At 37.9% G+C, this 23,618-nt stretch overlaps 1 protein-coding gene across 6 annotated transcripts in view; it reads right to left on the bottom strand.

Moving 5' to 3' along the window:
• Positions 1-23,618, bottom strand: part of LOC126354139 (neurofibromin) — a 447,919-nt gene that overhangs the window by 293,680 nt on the left and 130,621 nt on the right. For 5 of the 6 annotated variants that reach the window (XM_050003542.1, XM_050003568.1, XM_050003586.1 and 2 more), the window contains exons 15-20: positions 22,066-22,107; positions 19,103-19,176; positions 16,606-16,758; positions 16,155-16,336; positions 11,685-11,856; positions 5,750-5,889 (exon numbers count right to left, since the gene is read on the bottom strand). In XM_050003542.1, the coding sequence (XP_049859499.1) occupies positions 5,750-5,889; positions 11,685-11,856; positions 16,155-16,336; positions 16,606-16,758; positions 19,103-19,176; positions 22,066-22,107 (763 nt within the window). The remainder of the gene's footprint in view (positions 1-5,749; positions 5,890-11,684; positions 11,857-16,154; positions 16,337-16,605; positions 16,759-19,102; positions 19,177-22,065; positions 22,108-23,618) is intronic. The other variant, XM_050003560.1, reaches the window with a different exon arrangement.

Genomic DNA, 23,618 nt, shown 5'->3' with positions numbered 1-23,618 from the left:
ATAGGAGTGTGGGTAAGCTACTACAAACGGCATAGTGAACGCATTATTGTGGCCAAGATAGACACGAAGCACACGCCTACTACAGTAGTCCAAGTTTATAAGCCAACTAGCTCTGCAGATGACAAAGAAATTGATGAAACGTATGATGAGATAAAAGAAATTATTCAGATAGTGAAGGGAGACGAAAATTTAATAGCCATGGATGACTGGAATTTGACAGTAGGAAAAGGAAGAGAAGGAAACATAATAGGTGAATGTGGATTGGGGGTAAGAAATGAAACAGGAAGCTGCCTGATAGAATTTTGCACAGAGCATAACTTAATCACAGCTAACACTTGGTCCAAGAATCATGAAAGAAGGTTGTATACATGGAAGAAACCTGGAGATACTAGAAGATATGATGGTACAAATTAGGAACCAGGTTTTAAATTGTAAGACATTTCCAGGGGCAGATCTATTGGTTATGAACCGTAGATTAAAACTGAAGAAACTGCAAAAAGGTGGGAGTTTAAGGAGATGGGACTTGGATAAACTGACTAAACCAGAGATTGTAAAGAGTTTCAGGGAGAGCATAAGGGAACAATTGACAGGAATGGGGGAAAGAAATACAGTAGAAGAAGAATGGGTAGCTTTGATGGATGAAGTAGTGAAGGCAGCAGACGATCAAGTATGTAAAAAGGCGAGAGCTAGTAGAAATCCTTGGGTAACAGAGGAAATATTGAATTTAATTGATGAAAGGAGAAAATACAAAAATGCAGTAAATGAGGCAGGCAAAAAGGAATACAAACGCCTCAAAAATGAGATCGACAGGAAGTTCAAAATGGATAAGTCGGGATGGCTAGAGGACAAATGTAAGGATCCAGAGGCTTATCTCACTAGGGGTAAGATAGATACTGCCTACAGGAAAATTAAAGAGACCTTTGGAGAAAAGAGAGCCACTTGTGTGAATATCAAGAGTTCAGATGGAAACCCAGTTCTAAGCAAAGAAGGGAAAGCAGAAAGGTAGAAGGAGTATATAGAGTCTATACAAGGGCGATGTGCTTGAGGACAATATTATGGAAATGGAAGAGGAGGTAGATGAAGATGAAATGGGAGATATGATACTGCGTAAAGAGTTTGACAAAGCACTGAAAGACCTAAGTCGAAACAAGGCTCCGGGAGTAGACAACATTACATTAGAACTACTGACAGCCTTGGAAAGCCAGTCATGACAAAACTCTAGCATCTTGTGAGCAAGATGTATAAGACAGGTGAAATATCCTCAGACTTCAAGAAGAATAGAATAATTCCAATCCCTAAGAAAGCAGGTATTGACAGATGTGAAAATGACCAAACTATCAGTTTAATAAGTCACGGCTGCAAAATACTAACGCGAATTTTTTACAGACAAATGGAAAAACTGGTAGAAGCCAACCTTGTGGAAGATCAGTTTGGATTCCGTAGCAATTTTGGAACATGTGAGGCAATACTGACCCTACGTCTTATCTTAGAAAATAGATTAAGGAAAGGCAAACCTATATTTCTAGCATTTGTAGTCTTAGAGAAAGCTTTTGACAATGTTGACTGGAATACTCTCTTTCAAATTCTGAAGGTGGCAGGGGTAAAATATAGGGAGCAAAGTGCTATTTACAATTTGTACAGAAACCAGGTGCCAGTTATAAGAGTCGCGGGACATGAAAGAGAGGCAGTTGTTGGGAAGGGAGTGAGACAGGGTTGTAGCCTCTCCCCGATGTTATTCAATCTGCATATTGAGCAAGCAGTAAAGGAGACAAAAGAAAATTTGCAGTAGGTATTAAAATCCATGGAGAAGAAATAAAAACTTTAAGGTTCGCTGATGACATTGTAATTCTGTCAGAGACAGCAAAGGACCTGGATGAGCAGCTGAACGGAATGGACAGTGTCTTGAAAGGACAAAACGAGGATAATGGAATGTAGTCGAATTAAGTCGGGTGATGCTAATGGAATTAGATTAGGAAATGAGACACTTAAAGTAGTAAAGGAGTTTTGCAATTTGGGGAGCAAAATAACTGATGATGGTCGAAGTAGAGAGGATATAAAATGTAGACTGACAATGGCAAGGAAAGCGTTTCAGAAGAAGAGAAATTTGTTAACATCGAGTATAGATTTAAGTGTCAGGAAGTTTTTTTCTGGAAGCATTTGTATGGAGGGTAGCCATGTATGGAAGTGAAACATGGATGATAAATAGTATGAAAAAGAAGAGAATAGAAGCTTTTGAAATGTGGTGCTACAGAAGAATGCTGAAGATTAGATAGGTAGATCACATAACTAATGAGGAGGTATTGAATAGAATCGGGGAGAAGAGGAGTTTGTGGCACAACTTGACTAGAAGAAGGGATCGGTTGGTAGAACATGTTCTGAGGCATCGAGGAATCATCAGTTTAGTATTGGAGGGCACCGTGGAGGGTAAAAATCGTTGAGGGAGACCAAGAGTAGAATACACTAAGCAGATTCAGAAGGATGTAGGTTGCAGTAGGTACTGGGAGATGAAGAAGCTTGCACAGGATAGAGTAGCATGGTGAGCTGCATCAAACCAGTCTCAGGACTGAAGACCACAAGAACAACAACAATGGACAGCAGCTCTCAGATTATCCAAATAAGGCTCATTTGAATACCACCTGGAACTCAATTGTGACCATATGTTCATCAACTAAATGTGCCATTTTGTAGTAACTGATCTTCTACTGAGCACTGTGATCATTACCTTGGCATCAACCTGTCCTTGCATCACCGTAGCTGTTGCTGGGAAGTAAGGTATTACACCATTTTTCACATAATGAACTTGTATGCATAACATGTCCCCCACAACTCTTCTACTAGTTTACTCACAGTTCTGCCATCAGCAACATATGGTTCAAGGTATATATGTCCATGAACCTTAACAAAGTCCTTGTATATTCTTTCTCTGTCCATCACTTCCTGCCTCAGGGTGTAAATATGTTGTATCTAAGTGCTCTGGTAGAGGAAAGTTATTTGGTCACTCTTAGGGTGAACTAGCTTTAACTCTATTTTACTGTATAGATTTGCTGGGTCCCGCAGCCGGATAACTATCTCTATAGAATTATCACCACACGTCTAATTACTTCTCTAGGCATCCCTGTTTATGAAATTTAAGTTTCAGATGTGCAATTATTATTGTCAGAGTTAAGAAACAAGCAACAATATCCAAAGCTACCACTGAGTTTCAGTAACTGTATCTCTGCTCCTATTTACACTGAGTTCCACTAGTTTCAGGCTATATTTAAGCAAAGTATCATTGAGAGTAAGGGTAACTAATGTATGCTGAAGTGACTGCAAATCTAATCATGAAAGTGTAGATGAAAAAGTCAAATACAAGAGAAAAACTGTCTGAAGTACTAAGACAAAAATGTGTGAAGAGATGATGCACCAAACTTGATAAACTTCAAATTATTCCCTTACAGAGAGTAAACTTAGAATTTTTATTAGAACATCTCATTTCATGCAGAAATTATGCCAGATGTTATGAAAAGTTCCCAAATTATAAATGAGGCATAATTTCATGTAATACACTGATCAGCCAGAACATAATGACCACCAACCTACTACTGATATAAATCTGTCAGGCAAAAGCAGCATCAGCTTGCGAGGAATGACTGCTAGTCAAGACACATGCACGGAGCATGTAGTATTAGTAAGTGTGCTGTCCATGTGTAGAATGAAGAAGGCGCGCTATCTATCTGAGTTTGAGTGAGGGCAGATTGTGATGGCCTGGACGCTCAGCACAAGCATGTCAGAAACTGCAAAACTTGTTGGGTGTTCAAGGAGTGCTTCGTGTCTTCAACATGTGGCAAAAGGAAGGTAAAACCACATCCAGACGCCGAGAGGTTGGGTGGCCACACCTCATCAGAGATGTCGGAAATCGTAGGCTGAGCAGAGTGGAAAAACAGGACCGGCAGTGATCTATGGCGGAACTACCATTAGAATTTGATGCTGAGCAGTGTACAAGTGTGTCTGAACACGCAGTGCACCGAACACTCTTAACCATGGGCCACTGCAGCCAGTGACCTCAGTATGAGCCAATATTAACACAACATCAACAACTACAAATGAACTGGGCATGTGATCATCAGCACTGGAAGTTGGCACAGTGGCAGACTGTTGCGTGGTCTGATGAATCCTGATAACTTCATCATCATACCAGTGGAAAGGATTGAATGCGTCACCTTCCAGTGGAATATCTCCTTGACTCCTGTACAGCAGGATGGAGAAAAGATGGCAGCAGCTCCACAATGCTCCAGCGAACATTCAGTGGGCATGGATGGTTCCAGTGGAGCTCATACTAGGCACCTTGACATCTGAGTATCGTACACTGGTTGCAGACTACGTACACCCCTTCATTGCAATCATGTTTGCCAATGGCAATGGCATTTTTCATTACGAAATGTGCCACGTTACATGGCCAGGAGTGTGATGGAGTGGTTTGAGAAACACAGTGGCGCATTCGAATTGATGTGCTGGGCCCTCAACTCACCAGATATGAACCCGATCGAATGCAGCTGGGATGTGACTGAACATGGATTATGGGAATTAGGTGACTTGAGAGTGCAGATGTGGTGCCAATTCCCTCCAGTGACTTACCTCACTGCATCCAAACCGTGATGTGCTGCCACTGTTACCTGTGCTCATAATATTCTGGCTGATCAGTGTAAACAAGTTATTAGATTATTTGGAACTCATTAATCTGCCTCGTAAAAGTCAAACAATGGAAAATCCAGGATGGAACGTGACAATGTTGTGAAAAGGAAAGTTGCTACTCAACATATAGTGGAGATGCTGAGTTGCAGATAGGCACAACAAAAAGACTGTCACAAATATAGCTTTCGGCCAGTAAGGCCTTCATCAAAATTAGCTGACAAACACACACACACACACACACACACACACACACACACACACACATGCTTGCGCTAACGCAACACACACGCACATCTGCAGTCTCGGGCAACTGAAGCCACACTGGCAGTGTGACCTCAGTTGCCTGAGACTGTAATCATGGTTCAAATGGCTCTGAGCACTATGGGACTCAACTACTGTGGTCATTAGTCCCTAGAACTTAGAACTACTTAAATCTAACTAACCTAAGGACATCACACACATCCACGCCCGAGGCAGGATTCGAACCTGCGACCGTAGCAGTCGCACGGTTCCGGACTGCGCGCCTAGAACCGCGAGACCACCGCTGCCGGCCTGTAATCATGTACGTGTGAGTAGCACTTGCTCTACAAGGCACGTTGACAGTCAAGTATCATACACTGGTTGCAGAATCCCTTCATGACAGTTGCCTGAGACTGCAGTCCTGTGTGATGAGTTGCATTTGCGTGAGTGTGTATGTGTGAGTTTGTTGTCTAATTTTGACGAAGGTCTTATTGGTCGAAAGCTATATTTGTGACAGTCTTTTTGTTGTGCCTATCTGCAACTCAGCATCTCCGCAATATGGCCTGCCTATCACACGAAAAAAATGCAATAATAAAATCAATATGTTCATATTACATACCAAAACTTTAACTTATATTCCAACAAAGCAGTTTAACAACATCACTACAGCTCTTTTAAAAATTCTACTACCACATGGGTATTGAATGTGCTGATATTTCATGTGAATTTTTGTCAGTCACTAGTTAATTAAACTGTAGCACTTCATGACAGTACATTTTTCATACTCATACAAAAGTACCCACAATTTTTAGTTCAATTTGTAGATATACTCTACCTTACAATTGCAAGCATCATTCCTTCAATACTTGTAACACCAAGGTGTTCTGAGGGTTGATCTGTCTTGCTTTCAAGGACATTTTTCATAATGAAGATGATATGTTCAATAAACTGTGTGCTGATTTCTGTTACAATAACCTGAAAATAACAGAAATCATACCAAACAGTTATCTCATGACCTGTAAAAATCCCAGCTAAGAATGAGAATCAATAAAGATTGTTAAAAATATTTTAGATTATATGAGCATCTACATAGCGACCATCAAAACAACTGAAGCAGGATTGATATATACCCAAACTGCAAAATATGGTTGAATCTACAGCTTTGTAATTTTTAGAAGCTCTACATTAGTAGAAAATGCATACCCTAGCTAAACACTGCCTCGTAAGAGTGGTAAAACGTGTTTTCTTCTTATTATTTAGTTAGTTAGTTATATTACTTGTTCCATGGATCATGAACATGATTCTTTCGTAATGATGTGGAACGTGTCAAAGTACACAAGATTCATTAATCCCAAATAATCATTGTTAGTCTTATATACGGTACAATTGTTAATGCTTACTGTATTTCTTTGGCCTATGTCTAAAAATTCATCTATGGAGTAGAAGTAGTTGTCATTCAGGAATTCTCTTAACTTACTTTTGAATACCGATTGGTTGTCTGTCAGACTTTTGATATTTTTTGGCAATTGACCAAAAATCTTTGTGGCAGTATAATTCACCCCCTTTTGTGCCAATGTCCAATTCAATGAACGGTAGTGAAGGTCACCCTGTCTCCTAGTATTGTAGCTGTGGACTGTGCTATCAATTCTGAAGTGATCTGGGTTACTAACAACAAATTTCATTAGGCTGTATATATATTGTGAAGCTACCGGCAATATCCCTAATTCTTTAAATAATTGTCTACAAGATGATCTTGGATGAGCCACAGACATTATTCTGATAACACGTTTTTGTGCAATAAATACCTTCTTTCTTAGTGATGAATTTCCCCAAAAGATGATTCCGTAAGAAAGCAACGAATGAAAATATGCATGGTAAGCTAACTTACTGATGTGCTTGTCTCCAAAATTTGCAATGACACTAATAGCATAGGTAGCTGAGCTCAATCGTTTCAGTAGATTGTCAATGTGTGTCTTCCAGTTTAAATTCTGATTAATACAGACACCCAGAAATTTTGAACAATCTGCTTTAACTAAATATTTTCCCCCACACTCTATATTTATTTTCGGTGTTATGCCTTTCCCTGTACTGAACTGTATGTACAGTGTTTTTTCAAAGTTCAATGAAAGTCTACTTGCGGAAAACCACCTAATAACTCTTTGAAAAACATTATTTGCATTTTCCTCAGCTGATTCTTGCTTTTTAGGCTTGATTACAATACTTGTGTCATCTGCAAAGAGAACCAAGTTTGCATCTTCATGAAGATAATTAGGCAAGTCATTAACATATATTAAAAACAATAAAGGCCCCAAGACAGAACCCTGTGGTACCCCATTCTTGATACATCCCCAGTCTGAATAATCTGCTGCCCTTTGTGTACTATGTGGGTTTACTGTTTCAACCTTCTGCATTCTACCAGTTAAATATGAAGTGAACCATCTGTGTACTGAACCATTCATTCCATAGTACTTCAGCTTATCTAAGAGGATTTCATGATCCACACAATCAAAAGCCTTAGAGAGATCACAGAAAATCCCAATTGGTGATGTTTCAACAGATAGTGCTATACACGCTTTCACTGATCAAATTTTAAATGCTCTGGATAGTAGAACACCTTTCTGAAAACCGAACTGATATTTTGTTAAAACGTTATTCCCACTAATGTGTAAAGTTACTCTTGAGTACATTACTTTTTCAAACACTTTTGAGAAGGATGTCAGAAGTGAAATAGGACGATAATTGTTGACGTCTGTCTTGTCACCTTTTTTATACAAGGGTTTAACTATGGCATATTTCAATCTGTCAGGAAATATTCCCTGATTCAATGAGCTATTACATATGTGGCTAAGAACTCGACAAGATTTTAGTATTCTATTGGAGATACCATCAGTTCCATGTGAGTTTTTATTCTTAAGTGAATTTATTATTTTCTTAATTTCAGACGGTGAGGTGGGTAGGATGTTAATTTCATTTGTTTGCACCGGGAATGCCTCTTTCATATAGAGTTCTGCCGTATCTGGTGAGCAACTGGTGCCTATATTTTCCACTACATTTATAAAATGATTATTAAAAATATTTTCAACCTGTGATTTTTCATTCATAAGCTTTTCATTGTGCTTAACAGTAATACTGTTGTCCTGTGACCTTGGTTGCCCTGTTTCCCTTTTAACTATATTCCATATTGTTTTAACTTTGTCATCAGAGGTGCTAATCTCAGACTTGATACACATACTTCTGGATTTTTTTATAACTTTCCTTAATATATTACAATATTTCTTATAATGGTTGAGCTTTTCTTCATCTCGACTTATTCTAGTGTCTTGGTATAGTTCCCATTTCCGGCTACAAGAAATTTTAATCCCTTTAGTCAGCCATGGTTTTTTATCAAGTTTATTTGAATTATGATTCACTAATTTCTTAGGAAAACTGTTTTCAAATATACCCACAAGTTTATCATGGAATAAGTTAAATTTAACATTTGCACCAGGTTCCCGATAAACATCCTCCCAGTCTACCCTTTTCAAGCTTTCCTTAAATTGTTGAATTGTTATATGGTTAATTGGGCGTATTATTTTGTTTGTTTTTTTCACATTACTGTATGGAGCAAAGTCATGAATTGAAAGTAGCTGTGCATCGTGATCAGAAAGCCCGTTGTTAATAGGATAGGTGCTTACTTCTTTTAATTTATCTTGGTCTATGAAAATGTTATATATCAGGGTGCTACTGTCTTGTACAATACGAGTAGGAAAATCAATGACTGATGTCAGATTGTAAGAGCAAAGTAATAGTTCAAGGTCGTTCTTCTTGCTTGAGTGTTTAAGAAAATCTACGTTAAAATCTCCACAAATGATAATGTGTTTTCCCTTTACTGACAGATAACGCAGCAAGAGATCTAGGTTTTTAAGAAACATTTGAAAATTTCCAAGTGGGGACCTATACACAGTCACAATTATGAATTTACCACTGTCCAATTTAAGCTCACAAGCGCATACTTCAATGTGCTGTTCTACACGGTTTCTATATTTTTAAAACTATGTTCCCCTTTAACATAAATGGCAGCTCCTCCTTTCTCCATATTGTCTCTACAAAAATAAGTTGCTAATTTATACCCATTAATATTTACATTTTCCATTTGTGCAGTTATATGATGTTCAGACAGGCACAGTACATCAACTTCTGTTGATTTTTAATATTCTCAAAACAAATTATTAGTTCATCTATTTTGTTCCTTAATCCCCTGATATTTTGGTGAAATATATTAACACAACTGTTTCCTCTACCTTTATTCGAACCATTTATTTTTTTACCTTTAAGAGCTGCCTGTCTGGACATTTTGTTCAACCTAAAAAAGGTGCCCCTATGCCCTTTCGGGTCACAGGGGTTTTGCCTTGAGTGCTAGTGGCCCCCTTTAGACGACCTACAATTAAATCAGCTAATCTATCCTTCCCTAGACTATTTAGGTGCAGGCCATGTCGAGTGTATCCCCATCTCCCAATGCTACCAACAGGCACTGTATAAATGTGTGTTTTTGCACCGTCCAGCAGCTGCTCGCTCAACTCTCTGTTAACTCGCCACACAGAAGGGTTAACCGAGGGCTGATCGTAACGCTGCAATACCTCAACAAAACCCACATTCGTACATCCTGTTGCAGCTCCTATTTTATCCAGGTCACTCTTAATATCATAATTCCTATACTTAGCCAGGCTGTTTCCTGCCCCACCTATTACTATCACCTCATCATTCTTGTCAAAGTCCCTACAGAGTGGTCCTATGTCTTCTATCACCTGGCTAAGCCTAGCACTTGGCTTAAACAAACTCGTGACCTGGTAATCTGCTCCTAATTTCTCCTGCACTAGTTGGCCTACACCCCTCCCATGACTGCTACCTAGCAGCAAGACTTTTCTTTTCCTATTACTAGATTTTCCCGACCTAATGCTGTTACCAATTTTAGTAGTCTGCTGCACCCTACTTTCAACTACTCCTGTTTTTGGCTCCTCCCTTCCTACTTCAGGTAACAAGGAGAATTTATTCATAACTGGAACTTCGACAACATCTACATGGCTGGTCCCTTTTCGCAATTTCCTTGTTACCAATTCCCATTTCCCACAGTCTTTTTCCCCCTTTAACTTAGCTAATTCAGTTTTTACTGAATCTAGATCAGCCTGAAGGGCACCTTTTCCTCCTGTTGTACGAATCTTTTTTCTATACTACAGAACCTACAGTTCCATGGGAGAGCCAAAAGCATAATCTCGTCAAATTTCCCGCTACATGAGCCCCAATGAAAACCACCCCCACATCCCCCACATACCACACCCGATTCTATCTTCCTACGGCAGCTTCCACACTTAGTACTCATGGCAATGTATAGTAATAAAATTTAAACAATGATCTCTTAATACAACAAACTATATTCTTAAATCAGTAAGATAATGAACCTACAATTGATGTAATCTAACGAGCTACGTGAATTTAAACAATAGTTACCTGAAAGTAAACAAACGCCAAATGGAAAGTCTATGAACAAATAAGTTTGAATAATCTACATTCCGACGATAAAAAGTCTTTAATTATTGACCAAAGAAGTATTTAAGATTATAGGCGCAAAGTTAAGTAATTACACAACAACCGCCTTAACAGAATGTTTTAATCAGCTCCTGTGGCAACAATGGCTTCTATAAATCACATCCCGAAATGAGATCAATCAATATCAAAATTGATCCACACACCTTCCATAGTCAGCTAAAATCTTGGTAACATATTTAATACGATATGTGTCACTTCTAAACATGCCTCATTGTGTCATAGTACATATCCATCCGATTGTAAAACTTGCTCAATGTAGCTGCTCAGTACCTCATAGTTTAACTCACAAATGGCAACATGTAGATAAGAGAGAAACTCCCCGTTGAGGTGCAAGTTTTGTTCAGTGTACTGTAAGGGAATGATCACTACCATGCTGTTGATCAGAATAAACACCAGCACACAATATGTGTACACTAACAACACCCAATACTGTATTCTGAGCATCCCCCAGAACATAACAACACAGCTTGTGATGTTAATCAACCTTCAAAACTCTGAACCTAGCAACGTGCCATAGTTGTACAAAAGCTGGAACTTCATTTGGGATGATTAATGTCCAAATCTTCATTCAGCTACCCAGATTTAAGCTTTCTGTGATGTCTCTAAATCACTTGGGACAAACGGTTCCTTTGTAGAAAGCAAATGCTCTCATCATTGATAGGACATTAAATCTTTCTTTAATCTGAACCCTGTAGATGAGGAACAGCTCTCCAATACATTATGAGCTCCTGTCACCCACATGGTATTAAGCTATAATACTAAAAGTTAAACATAATACTAAAAGTTAAACGTCAGAAGTGTGTTCTTTCACTATAATTTTTTACTTCTTCCTCTCACCTCTCATTGCTTGATTCAAGATTTTGAGTTGCTTTTTCTTCCTTTCCAAGTACACAGCACATCGTTCTTTTATCTGACATGCTACCTTCTCTGTTACACATGCATCACACCATTTCTTTATTCCTGTGCCCAATCCTTCCCCATCTGTTATGAAACTCTAATTTTCTTTCTATTTCTCCTTTCTCCTGATGAGAGAATATTTGAAAGTTTGGAAAGCTAGAGATCCTACCGAGTTATATTAACTTGTATATTTCAAAACCTCGATCCAAAAGTAATTTTTCAGCTGATGGTAAATACAATCTTTTCTTCTGCTCCAAAGGTCATTAAAAGTAAAAATGAGTTTCACTGACCTGACCTTGCTGGTCAAAGAATTTCTCCACAATTGCTTTTATCTGTTCAAACAGAATTGGGTACAATGCTGGAGACATTTCATGTCCAACTAATTCCTTCACATGCTTCTGAATCTGGGCACCAAACTTTTCATTGTTGCAAACAAGAAGCCTCAAAAGTTGTCCAACAAACCTGCAAAAATTTTTGTCAATGTTATCACTCTTAAAAAAAAATTGAACCATTGGACATAATGTGAGTACTGTGGAAAAACAATAACACATTATATTTTTGATTATATGACTTCTTCATTTCTGTATTAAACTGTAATTCAAATAGCTAAAAGGAAATCATACAGCAATTGGCTTCCAGAATTGATGCTGCAAAATATGTTGTTTTCTACTGATTCATTCCATGACTAAAGAACATTATATTCAGTGATACAGAAACTAAAGACATAAGTGAATAAAACTGTAAGTCTGTATCTGCTGTCTCATCAGTTAATCCCACAAGCAAGGTGTTCGATGGATTTGTTTGTCTTTCTTTCTTTTTTTTACTCTTTTTTTCACTACTCTAGAACTGAAAAAATTTAAGGCAAAAAACTGTGCGAAGAAACACAGTAAATGTATTTTTTCAAGAATGCTAATTGCCATGCTTCAATTTTTTACTTTCTGCATTCAGTACATAAAGAAAAGCATAAGTAATGTGCAAGAAGCATCATCTACATAGCAAGATGAAGTATAATGTGCATTTTATTTGTGCATTTCACAATATGATTGTAGATAAAATAGGTATGCACAGGTTTCAGTCATTTAAACATACAATTTCATTTCACCTGAAACAATATTTTGCTTAAGTCTGGTTTTGTTTGTATAAAAATCTTTGACAAAAACTATGGCTAGAGTTGTTGAATAAGAGTTGCTATTATCAGAGGTTTAATAATCAGAGCACTAAGAGCAAACCTCAGCAGCAAAATGTGGTGTATATATCTGTAGATATTAGAAGTAAAATACTGTTCATTTGTGGGCAAAATTGACGCAAAAAATTTTGATCAACACAACACAGGATACCTGAAGTTTCCTGTGTCACAGACACTGAGAAAAGAGTGTTTGCATAATTGCTGTCACAATTCTTTGTTCCTTTTCTGCCATGTTCATTGGTGCTAATCTAAGGAATCTCCTAATATCTTGGTTCCATATCTAGATGTCAACATTTTCAGATACTCGAAGCAAGTTCTCAGTTACCCTTTACCAAATAAGAACATCGTCTTTATTCTCTAAGACACATATATCATAAAATGATGATTTCCACAACTGTCTGTCTTAGCTGCTGGCGAATCTTCCATCCATGAAAATTTTTATAGTTTCTGACTTCTGTGCAGAGTTGTTCTGGACATCTTCAGAGATGCTCCTGGTTCCACTAAGTCTTGCCAACTGATGGGCCTGGAGTCAGTCAGTGACATAAAAAATGTGAAAAAAGAACATGCTAGAAGTTTACCTGTGAACGGCAGTGTTGCTGGTGTTATCTGACTCACTACAATTTTCTCAACAATTAATGTTTCCTAATATGCCCTGCTTCATATCTTGAACTTATTTCATTATCTGTACTTGTTAGTCAATATTTATATATTGACCAAGAAAATGTGAACATTTATTTTGTGTAGCAACTGAACAGAAATAAAAAAAAAATGAATGTAATTATTGTTATTTTTTTTTTTATGTCCCAATCTAGCACATTGCTGCTATTGACGGGAGACTATGAGAACTAGATCAGTAATTCTACGACTTCGTTTCTGCAAAACAATGTAACTCAAACAAGGATCAGTAGCTTTCTCTTCACCAGAGATTCTGAATTCACTTAAAACTGGAATAACAGTGTCCAGTCTAAATAGTTTACAAGTGAGAACAGTTATTTTTTCCCTCCCATCCAGAAGTGTTCTAACATATCATGATCAAAAGATCAGCATTTGCTTCTTTCCAGTGTTTTACCCCTTCTGCAGTGATTTACAGGATAACGCAATGTGAATGACAATCAAGTTTGCCAAATAGTGTGGCCTTCAATGGAAGTCACTTTTTCTAAGCTGTTCTTCACATGGGGTAAAAGCAGTAATGCTAAATAGACCTGCCCAATCACAGACGCATGACCAGATTTTCAAATAGTCACACTGTTTCAGACTTATAGTGATGACACATCTGCTGCAAGCATGTAGGTGCTAACTAGAGGCCTCCAGTACCTTCTGAAATTTATCTATGTCATTTCTGTGTCATTATCATTGGGCTTTAGAAAGTGATCTGTGGGAGGGATGTAAAAGTGTGTTAAGTTGTTTAACGTAGGTATCATCTTGCTTCTTTTAATCACAACAAAAGTTGAAGACTGCCATACTAGAATGACAACAGCATGACTGCAAGTATGTACACTGTCTGTGAAATCTCTTACTTGACTCAGATCACAACTCTCAGGTTATTCACTAATTTGCAATGTATTCCAGATACAAGTATGTAAATACGGTAGTGGCCTTCAGAGTAGCTACACAAAATGCTTTAGTAGCATTACATAATTTTGGTCTTGGGTATTAGCTGGATGTGTCTATACACCACACTGGTTATTACTCTTAAGTTTTCTCCAACAGCTTTGCCTTTAAATTTTTCGGAGAAGTTGTCTTTTAGAATTTTTACCTTCTGTTTCCAATATTAAATTAAGAGTGGCACCAATTATTATATCTTCCCCCTTCCAGTGCCTACAACGAGTCACCTAATTTGTCTTAAAGGGAGGCCAATGCACATTTAGTGATCTTAAGAAGTGACAAAGACAGTGAGGCATAAGGTAGAAATGAAAATGAATCAATTAGTCAGAATGTTAAACCACATACATTATGACTTTATGGAATACTCGAAGAGTAAAAATTGAAGAATACAATGAAGAAATTGATGTGTTTAGGCACTATGAATCTACTGCTTGAAAACAAGAAGTACCCAACCAAGCAGTAGTTGGAAATAACAAATACAACATGTTATGTAACTGGACAGATAAAAAATCTATTCACCAAGTGGCAGCAGGAGAACACACATATAAGAGGTATTACAGTCTGCAAGCTTTAAGAGCCAGTGGCTCCTCCTTCTGGCACAAGGGTTGAAGGGGAAGGACGAGGAGTGAAGGAAAAGGACTAGTGAGGTTTAGGAAAAGGAGTAGAGTTTAGATAAGTCACCCAGAATTCCAAGTCAGGGGAGACTTACTGGGCGAGATGAGAAGGAAGACTGATTTCTGGGGATTGCGCTGGACAGACTCTGGTCAAGTCCCCAACAACTGGTCTTTTGCTTGCAAATGATAGTAGCTGTTATATATGTTCAAATGGTTCAAATGGCTCTGAGCACGATGGGACCTAACTTCTGAGGTCATCAATCCCCTAGAACTTAGAACTACTTAAACCTAACTGACCTAAGAACATCACACAAATCCATGCCCGAGGCAGGATTCGAACCTGCGATCATAGCGGTCGCGCGGTTTCAGACTGTAGTGCCTAGAACCGCTCGCCCATTCCGGCCGGTGTTATATGTGTGTTCTCCTGCCAGCGCTTCATGAGAAGATTCTTTCATCTATCCAATTACATTATATTTCCAAAAATTATTTTTGTTGAGAAATAGATATGTTGTACCAGAAGCTCATCTATTAAGTACATAACTGGAAACTGCTGTTGCATAATCGCTCATATGAAGCCATTGCTCAGTTATAAAATGAAGGAAATATTATATGATTTCTAATGGAAGACATCATAAATTAATGATTAAGGAACAGTATTCATTGAACAGAGATTGTGCTGAAAATATTTAACTAAAATAATATACAAATAAATAATTCTGTAAAATTAAGTTTAAAGTTGTTTTTCCTTTCTTTTTTTATTCAGCAAGTCAGAATCTTAATTGAACAGCTCGAATTCATGGTTCTGCAATTTTCTCCATTTATAGAGTCCTTCAAGGATCAGATAATTAAATGTCATCCTAAGAAATCTTTGACTAATGTTTTAGAATAGGGAATCTCTGAATACATGTTTGAGGTATCACCAAAACCAGCAAGAAAAGTACAATGACAAAAAACATCCACAACTATAGGATATCAAAATGCTATCCATTTTGTTCTAAGCACTTCTGAAGCAAACTACTGAAACACATTTTACTTTAAAGAACAATGAGCCTAAAAATGATAGAGAGACAAAGGAGAGGGAAGGGGTGAAGAGAGAGAAAATGAAAGCTATTTCATGTGACAGGCTGCACAGTACATTGCAAGTGTAGCCAGATAATTGAAAATACTCGACTTTAAAATGCAGCAGGGGCTATTTCACATTAATTATCTGTTTCACTGTGAGTTGATAACTCATTTTTACTTTGATCTAATGTTGTACATTTTGAAGAGTCAATTTATGTACAGTCCACAGAAATTTCAATGTCATTTCAAAACACATTCTCAATTTCATTAATTTGGATAGTGAAATGACTTACTGTGTTACAGGGCAGTATTGCACATCCTGATTTGTATTAGTTAAATTGCATTTGCGTGGCTCCATGTTTGTTGCCAAAAGTCCAATGCCAAGAGAGGGCCGTGAGGGGGACTTTCTCTGCAGGCAAACACCACCCAAGGCACACAGAAATCCTGTCATATTGGCCCATTCATTTATTTGGTCCTGCAAGTTTCATGACAATACCAACTCAGACATTAATGGATTATTGATCATGTAATAAAACAACACAAAATTAAAAGAAAGAAATTTAATTTATTTAACGGTACATTTTCAAATAGTTTATAGGGTAATGCCTCACTTTGAGTTAAAGTATAAGACTTAGTATAGTGATTACACGTTTTGTATGAAACAGTGTCAAAATGCAACAACACATTTATCAAAATAATCTATTGATGTTTAGCACTTTTTATGATACGATGAAGTAAAATTACCTCAAGCTCATGTTCTGAATTTTGATGTGAAGCTCTTCTTTTTCCTACAGAACGATGAAATGGTTCAACTTGACCATCTTCCATTTTGGATTTAGGATATGATGTTAATAACTTTGTTGAAGCCTCCCAGTTACGAAATGTCTCCTCCCATGCCTTAGAAATAAAATACATACTAGTTAACAATTACTGAACTAAAGAAACAAAATGTTATTGGTGTTACAGTATTAAAAGATTACGAGTAAAGGCAGCAACTCACTGAATGGTAGAGATGTTGAGTCATCGGTGATGAGCACATAAACAAAACTTTCCCTGCTTTCCAATGAATCCTTTTTTCAAGCTAGAGCACACAGTGGCACATGCATGCACGGACTGTGTTTGATGGAGTGGCTGAGTGAAGAATGGAGACAGTCTCCCGTATTAAAGATACAAACCACTTACTTCAACTCTCATCCTTCCAACTTCCATAACCACCTGGATCCCTACTCATCACTGTTGATGCCACCTCCTTGCCCACAACTATGCCCAGAATCTTGCTGCTATCTAACACTACCTATCCAATATCCTTCTGAATCCAATAAACCCACTACCATATTCCTTATACATCTCACTAATTACATTCTTTCACATAACTATCTCTTCTTTGAGGCAAAGATATACAAAAAAATCTGCAGCACGGCCATGGGCATCCACATGGCACCCTCTTATGCCAATCTGATTATCGACTGCCTAGAGAAAATCTTCTAGTCTTCAATCCATCCTTAGACCACACTCACTGCCAGCCTCTTGCCATATAGGTCATATCCCAGTGGAAAACCCATGTGCAAGAACTGTGTGATAAACCCACCCACTACATCCTATCCCATACCCATCACAGCCTTCCACTATCTCCCATGTGTGACAGCAGTTATGTCATATATCAACTCTGCTGTAATTTCTGCATACCATTTTATGAGGACATGACAACCCTTTGTCTGTTTCAGGTTCAATAATGAATCTTCAAGATCTGGACTCAGGGCCAGGACACTCTATCCTCAATCCCCCACAGCCTCAACATCTTATCTCCCCTTGATCTGGTTGTCCTCAGTGCAACATGCCACCTTTCCGGGCAGACCTGCACCTCTGATAACTTCACCCAAACTTCTGTCCATATCAAGCCCACTAAATATCAGCAGCATCTACATTTTGACAGCTGTCATGATTTCCAGAGCAAAAAAAAATCACTTCCAGACATCCTGGCCAACTGTGCTCTGTGTATCAGCAGTAAGGATAATCCTCATTCCCAGTATGGTGAAGGCCTAAGGCCTTTCCAGACAAGCATTATCTCCAAATCTAGTTCACTGACAGACTTCCTGGACCATATTCTCACACACCCCTAATCCTCCCACCAAATTTAGGAACCAGCTGCAAAGAAGCAAGCCCACTTGTCACCCAATATCATCCCAGATTGCAACAACTGAACCATCTTTTTGTCAGAGTTTCAAATATTTATCATTATGTCCAGAAATGAGGAACATCTGATCCACAATCCTCCCCCCCCCTCTCCCTCTCTTAAGTACACTGTACACTACCATACCAATCAGAGCAACATACTGACCCATCCTTAGGCCACACTCACTACCAGCCTCTTGCCATATAAGTCATATCCCAGTGGAGAACCCACATGCAAGAACTGTGTGATACACCCACCCAATACATCCTACCCCAGACCCATCACAGCCTTCTCCTATCTCCCACGTGTGACAGTAGTTATGTCATATATCAGCTCTGCTGTAATTTCTGCATACCATTTTATGTGGGCATGACAACCCAAATGAACAGTCACCGCCAAACTGTGGCCAAGAACCGAACTTACAACCCAATGGCAGAGCATGCAGCTGAGTACAATATGCTCGGTTTCAATGCTTGCTTCATAAGCCATACCATACGGATCCTTCCCCTTAGCACCAGCTTCTCTGAATTACGTAGATGGGAGTTGACCTTCTAACACATCCTTCATTCCCTCGTTCTTCCAGACCTCAGTTCCTGTTAATCCCTTGCCTCATACCCACCCTATCCTGTCCCATGATCCTAACTTGATTCATCCTGCACCCACAATCTGTTCCCTGCAGTCTCCTCTTCCTCTGTTCTGTCCGCTCATTCCTCATCCACGTCTCCAAGTCACTGACATCTTCACGCACTGTAAGAACTCACCAGTGCCAGTGCCCATATCTTATTCCTATACCATGCACCTGCTGCCTCCCTCTCAGCTGTCAGCCACCCTTCCTCAACCTCCCCTCCCACACCCACATCATTGCTCCCTCATCCATTCCATCTAGAACAACCCTCAACTCAGTTAAGCAACAGAACTGAAATTCTGGCAGTGTATTCATTCGTTCAATCAGCACTATTATTTATGGGTTGTTATCTTTATTTCTAAATTATTTACATTCTACCAGATTACAACTGAACCAGTGTATTATTTACCAAAAATAATATTAACTCATGCAAAGACACTTACTGGTTGCACACCATTGATGCAATGTTCAATTTTCCTCAACAAAGCCATAATGCGTTTCTGCAGGGCTGCACGTCCTGTAAGATAAGGTTTCATTACAAAAATTGAAAATTATCTGCCAGACTCACATCAATACTACATATACATATCAAATTCGTAATTGTTTTCCATAAATATCAGTGAAGGAAGAAAAACTGTAGTTATAAGTAAAAATAACCAATGCAATGAACTGCTTGTAACGAGTTGACAAGGAAAAAAACATAAAACCAATAAGCATTCAAATTTTAAATATAGTGACAGAAAATTCAATGTACAATACAAATATCTACATGTGCACATATCAATACCTACATAATGGAGGAGGCACCAAGCCACACACTGGAACATCAAAAAGGACGAGTGCCAACTGCACTTTTGGATAAAGCCTTTTGTCAGAGAGTTAACACACACAGACACATCTGCTTAGGTGTGTGTATGAGTGGAATGGAAAGTGGCAGCAGATAACAAACAGCAATGTTTCACATTCTGGCAGCACTACTAATTTACTGCTACAAATGGGTGATAAAGAACTTAAAGAGTTTTACATTCTAGAGCATCAACAATTACCTGATGAAGATCAACAGGTCAAATGTCAAACACGAGAGATACTCAAAAGCAACCACAGTTTGCAAACAGAAATGGATGGTGATGAGAGTCAGAAAGAAAAAGTTGCAATAAGTAAATTTCAAAACAAAAAATAATTACAAAAAGAAAATGTAAAAAAGGAAGGTGCATGCTGACAGACTCCAATAGAAAAATAATACTGTAATCCATATGCAGCTCACTCAATCAGCTTTACAACACACTCAATCAGCTTTACAACACTATCAGACAAGGTTTTTCAAACCTTACATATGATAACTGCATTTCAGGCATGTGTATTTCAAGAAGCAGATCTCAAATCAAGATTTTTTTTTTTAAATGATGAACAAATTACTCCTTGGTTTCTTTCTAAATTCTCAAACTTTCTGACACTAGACAATTATTCAGTATCCTATACTTTTCTTAATAAATAATAGGAGGGTAAAGGGTAAAGGTAACCACTCACCTAGCTGAGGCAATTGACAGTTATATAAAGAAGACTGAAAAAATAGTGAGCTTTCAGACAATGTCTTTCTTCAGAGTTAACTAATACAAAACACACACACACACACACACACACACAAACAAACTGAGCACAACAGTACAGTGGTTAGCACACTGAACTCCCACTCGTGAGGACAACGATTCAAACCTGCATCTGGCCATCGTGATTATGTTTTCCGTTATTTCTGTACATTGCTTCAGGCAAATGCTGGGATGGTTCCTTTGAAAGGATATGGCCAATTACCTTCTCTATCCTTCTCTCATTTAAGCTTGTGCTCTGTCTCTAATGACCTCACTGTCAACGGAACATTAAACACCAATCTCCCCCTCCTTCTGCATATACAAATAAGCAGTTACACTTTTCCAGCAGAGCACAGCAGTGTTTTCAATTTTCTTTGTGTACATTTTGACTTTGTGAACAACAGGGTGGTTATCTTTATTCTAGTCACTGTTTATATTTCACTTTTAAGTATCTTATTTCTTAATTAACTTTCATACATGGCTTCTCACGAAGTATGCAACTACATATTTCAATGATTATTCTCATTAGATGCAATGATAATAAAACAACAAAGTAAGTAAAGATAGATTGCTACTTGACACGTTAAGCTGCAGACAGGCACAATTAAAAGACACTCATAGGCTGACACCCCCTCTGTCCTATCACTTCCCAATTCTCATCTCCCATCTTCTCTGTTTGCCACCCTCTACCATTTCATCTGCCCATCTTTCCCCACTCCTCTCCTTTTTCGTTCCTTTTTCACCTCCTCCCTGCCCCACAACCTCTTGACACATGCCTATTGGCAGTCTTGTCCTGGCAGAGTCCGCGAGAGAGTGCTCCTCTCTCTCCCACCCACACACTGCTTTCCCTTCCTCTTCCCCACCCCTTCCAGATTGCGGCTTCCATTCCACGTGAAAGCTGCACTCTGGTCCAAGCTGCCAGAGCTGGCGGTCACATATGCGTGTGGTATGCTTGCTTGTGTGAATGAATGGCATGTGTTTGTCTTTCTTTTTCTGACAAAGGCTGTGGCCGAAAGCTTATGTGTAAGTGTCTTTTAATTGTGCCTGTCTGCAACTTAACTTATCATTTTTTATAGTAAGTAGCAATCTGTCTTTTCCTACATTGTTTAAATTCCAACATGGAGTTCAAGGACAATAAAGAAAATTAATAGATAAATGACAACAAGAAAATCAGTAAAAGATAGCGTTCTATACTATCACATCATGACCACAATAAAATCCAGATCCAAAGACAGGGCTGTTAATGAAGCACAATACGTCAACACTGAAAACACATTTACTGCAGATACCAACGTACAGCCAGAACAGAACTGCCTCTGGATGTAGAGTGCTGCTGTTTATACAAATACTGAATATTCCAGAATATACAAACACTACAAACATAAAAAATTTTGAGAACCACTAAAAAATATTCATTGAAGCTAAAATCTGAAATGGCACCCTTCATCACGCCAGCCAGCTATGCTAACCAATACTCCACAGTGGATGCAGCACATCTCATTATAATATCTTACCCAAACAGACACAGGAGGAGAGTAAAGGTAAAGGGAAAAATGAAATACAAGAAGGAACAAAAGATAATGATAAAAATATATAACAGATCAAAACATCAACAACTAAGTGCTTGAATATGAAAACTGACTGAAAGACTGAAAAGTGTTACTGTACATGCAAAATAAAATTTGTGGCTGATTTAATCTTTGTTTTATGGTAAGTTCCCCACCAAGTATCATTTTATGATACATTATCTCCAAGCTAACAATATAAATGGCTTTGAAATCGGACAGAAATGGTGGATACATTATAAACAACAATCTTACCCTGATTTTGCTCACGATAGTAAATTCTTGATTCCCCGCTGGCTGTGAGGCAAGAAGTATTGAAAAATATATGTAATTATTTGAATCTTAAATTATTACAAACAAACTTTAGTCACTGGATCTGTCATGTAAAGTAATTACTGAAGAAGTCTAAAATCAAGTTAAGCAATCATTTAAGGGTTTGAAACATGGACTCAAATATAATTTTTAAGAAGATATTTTTCTCTATTTTCGACAGTCTCTGGACAGGATATGTCGCTTCTGTGAGATGTGTAATACTCAAAAGAAAAACCACAACTGTAAATAAGAATATACTGATAAACTGAAACATATCAACTTACCAGGACATAGTAAAGCTGATTCTTCAATGAAAGAAACTGGATAACTGTAGTAATTAAAATTATTTATGACTGTGATTTAGATCTCTTTGCAAATCCATGACACACAACTGACAGTCTTTGGCAGAGGAAACAAATTCTTCAGGGTTAAATACAAGAGCCATATGATCTGCTCAGATAGGGGATGTACAAAACTACATTATATTTTGTAATGCAATTCATTGTTTTTACACTCTATATTTTCTTATATATTCCATCCTCTTTTACAGTTTTTCTTCACACTGCCAATGGCAATACCATATTTAATACATCACTCCTCATACCATTTTCATCCTACATGAGTGGTTGAATGTTTGACATATTCTCATTTAGTGTGTAAATTTTTAATCCTCTATCAAACCCAAAAATATCCATAACTTTGGCTTCTCTTTCAAGATATGCTGTAGTCAACTATAATTTTTTCAGAAAATATTCCTTTATAAACATCAATGTAATATATTTGCTTAAGTGAAGCAAAAAATCTGTCACAAGAGCAGAATGGATTGTTTCATAGAGGTGTTGACTTTCTAAGATGATCTGATGAGTAGGTGCCATCATCCGTATTCACTATTTGGCTTAGTTCCATGCAGGTTTTCTTCCTACATTCAATAATAAAGTGATGGAAAAATAATATTTTCTTTTCATTCTCTTATGGCATTCAACATGGACTGGTGTGAAACATTCTATCCCCTCTAAATCCAATCAATTTTTCCCCAAAACTGGTACTGTGTTATAATAGGGCATCTACTCATTGGAAGGTGCCTAACTGAATTCAACTTCTGACCTGCACAGGTCAGTGAGCATTGTGGACAGCTTGCCTGAGAAACTAGCAATCATATATGAGAATTTGCACTGAAAAAGTTTCAACTACTGTATTTTACAGACTATAACATGCTGCACGTTATAAGATGCACCTTAATTTTTAAGCAATTTTAAAAAAATAGCGTTTTTAGCATTTTTATTATCGGAATGCAAAGCCAGACTAAAAAAAAGTTCTAAATTTATATAACTGAAATGACAATAAAATCCCTGAAAATCGCCTTCTAAACTTTCTTCTTCTTCTTCTTCTTCTTCTTCTTCTCTTTCCTCTTTGTCATCATCGTTATCCTCTTCACTGCTATTGAGAGCATTACTTATGCCAATCTTCCTGAAAGATTTAACAATAATGTCTTCTCT

Source organism: Schistocerca gregaria, chromosome 1, assembly GCF_023897955.1.
Source record: "Schistocerca gregaria isolate iqSchGreg1 chromosome 1, iqSchGreg1.2, whole genome shotgun sequence".
NCBI lineage: Eukaryota > Metazoa > Arthropoda > Insecta > Orthoptera > Acrididae > Schistocerca > Schistocerca gregaria.
The sequence above is the reverse complement of the archived record's forward strand: the minus strand, read 5'-3'. Positions and strand labels throughout refer to the sequence as shown.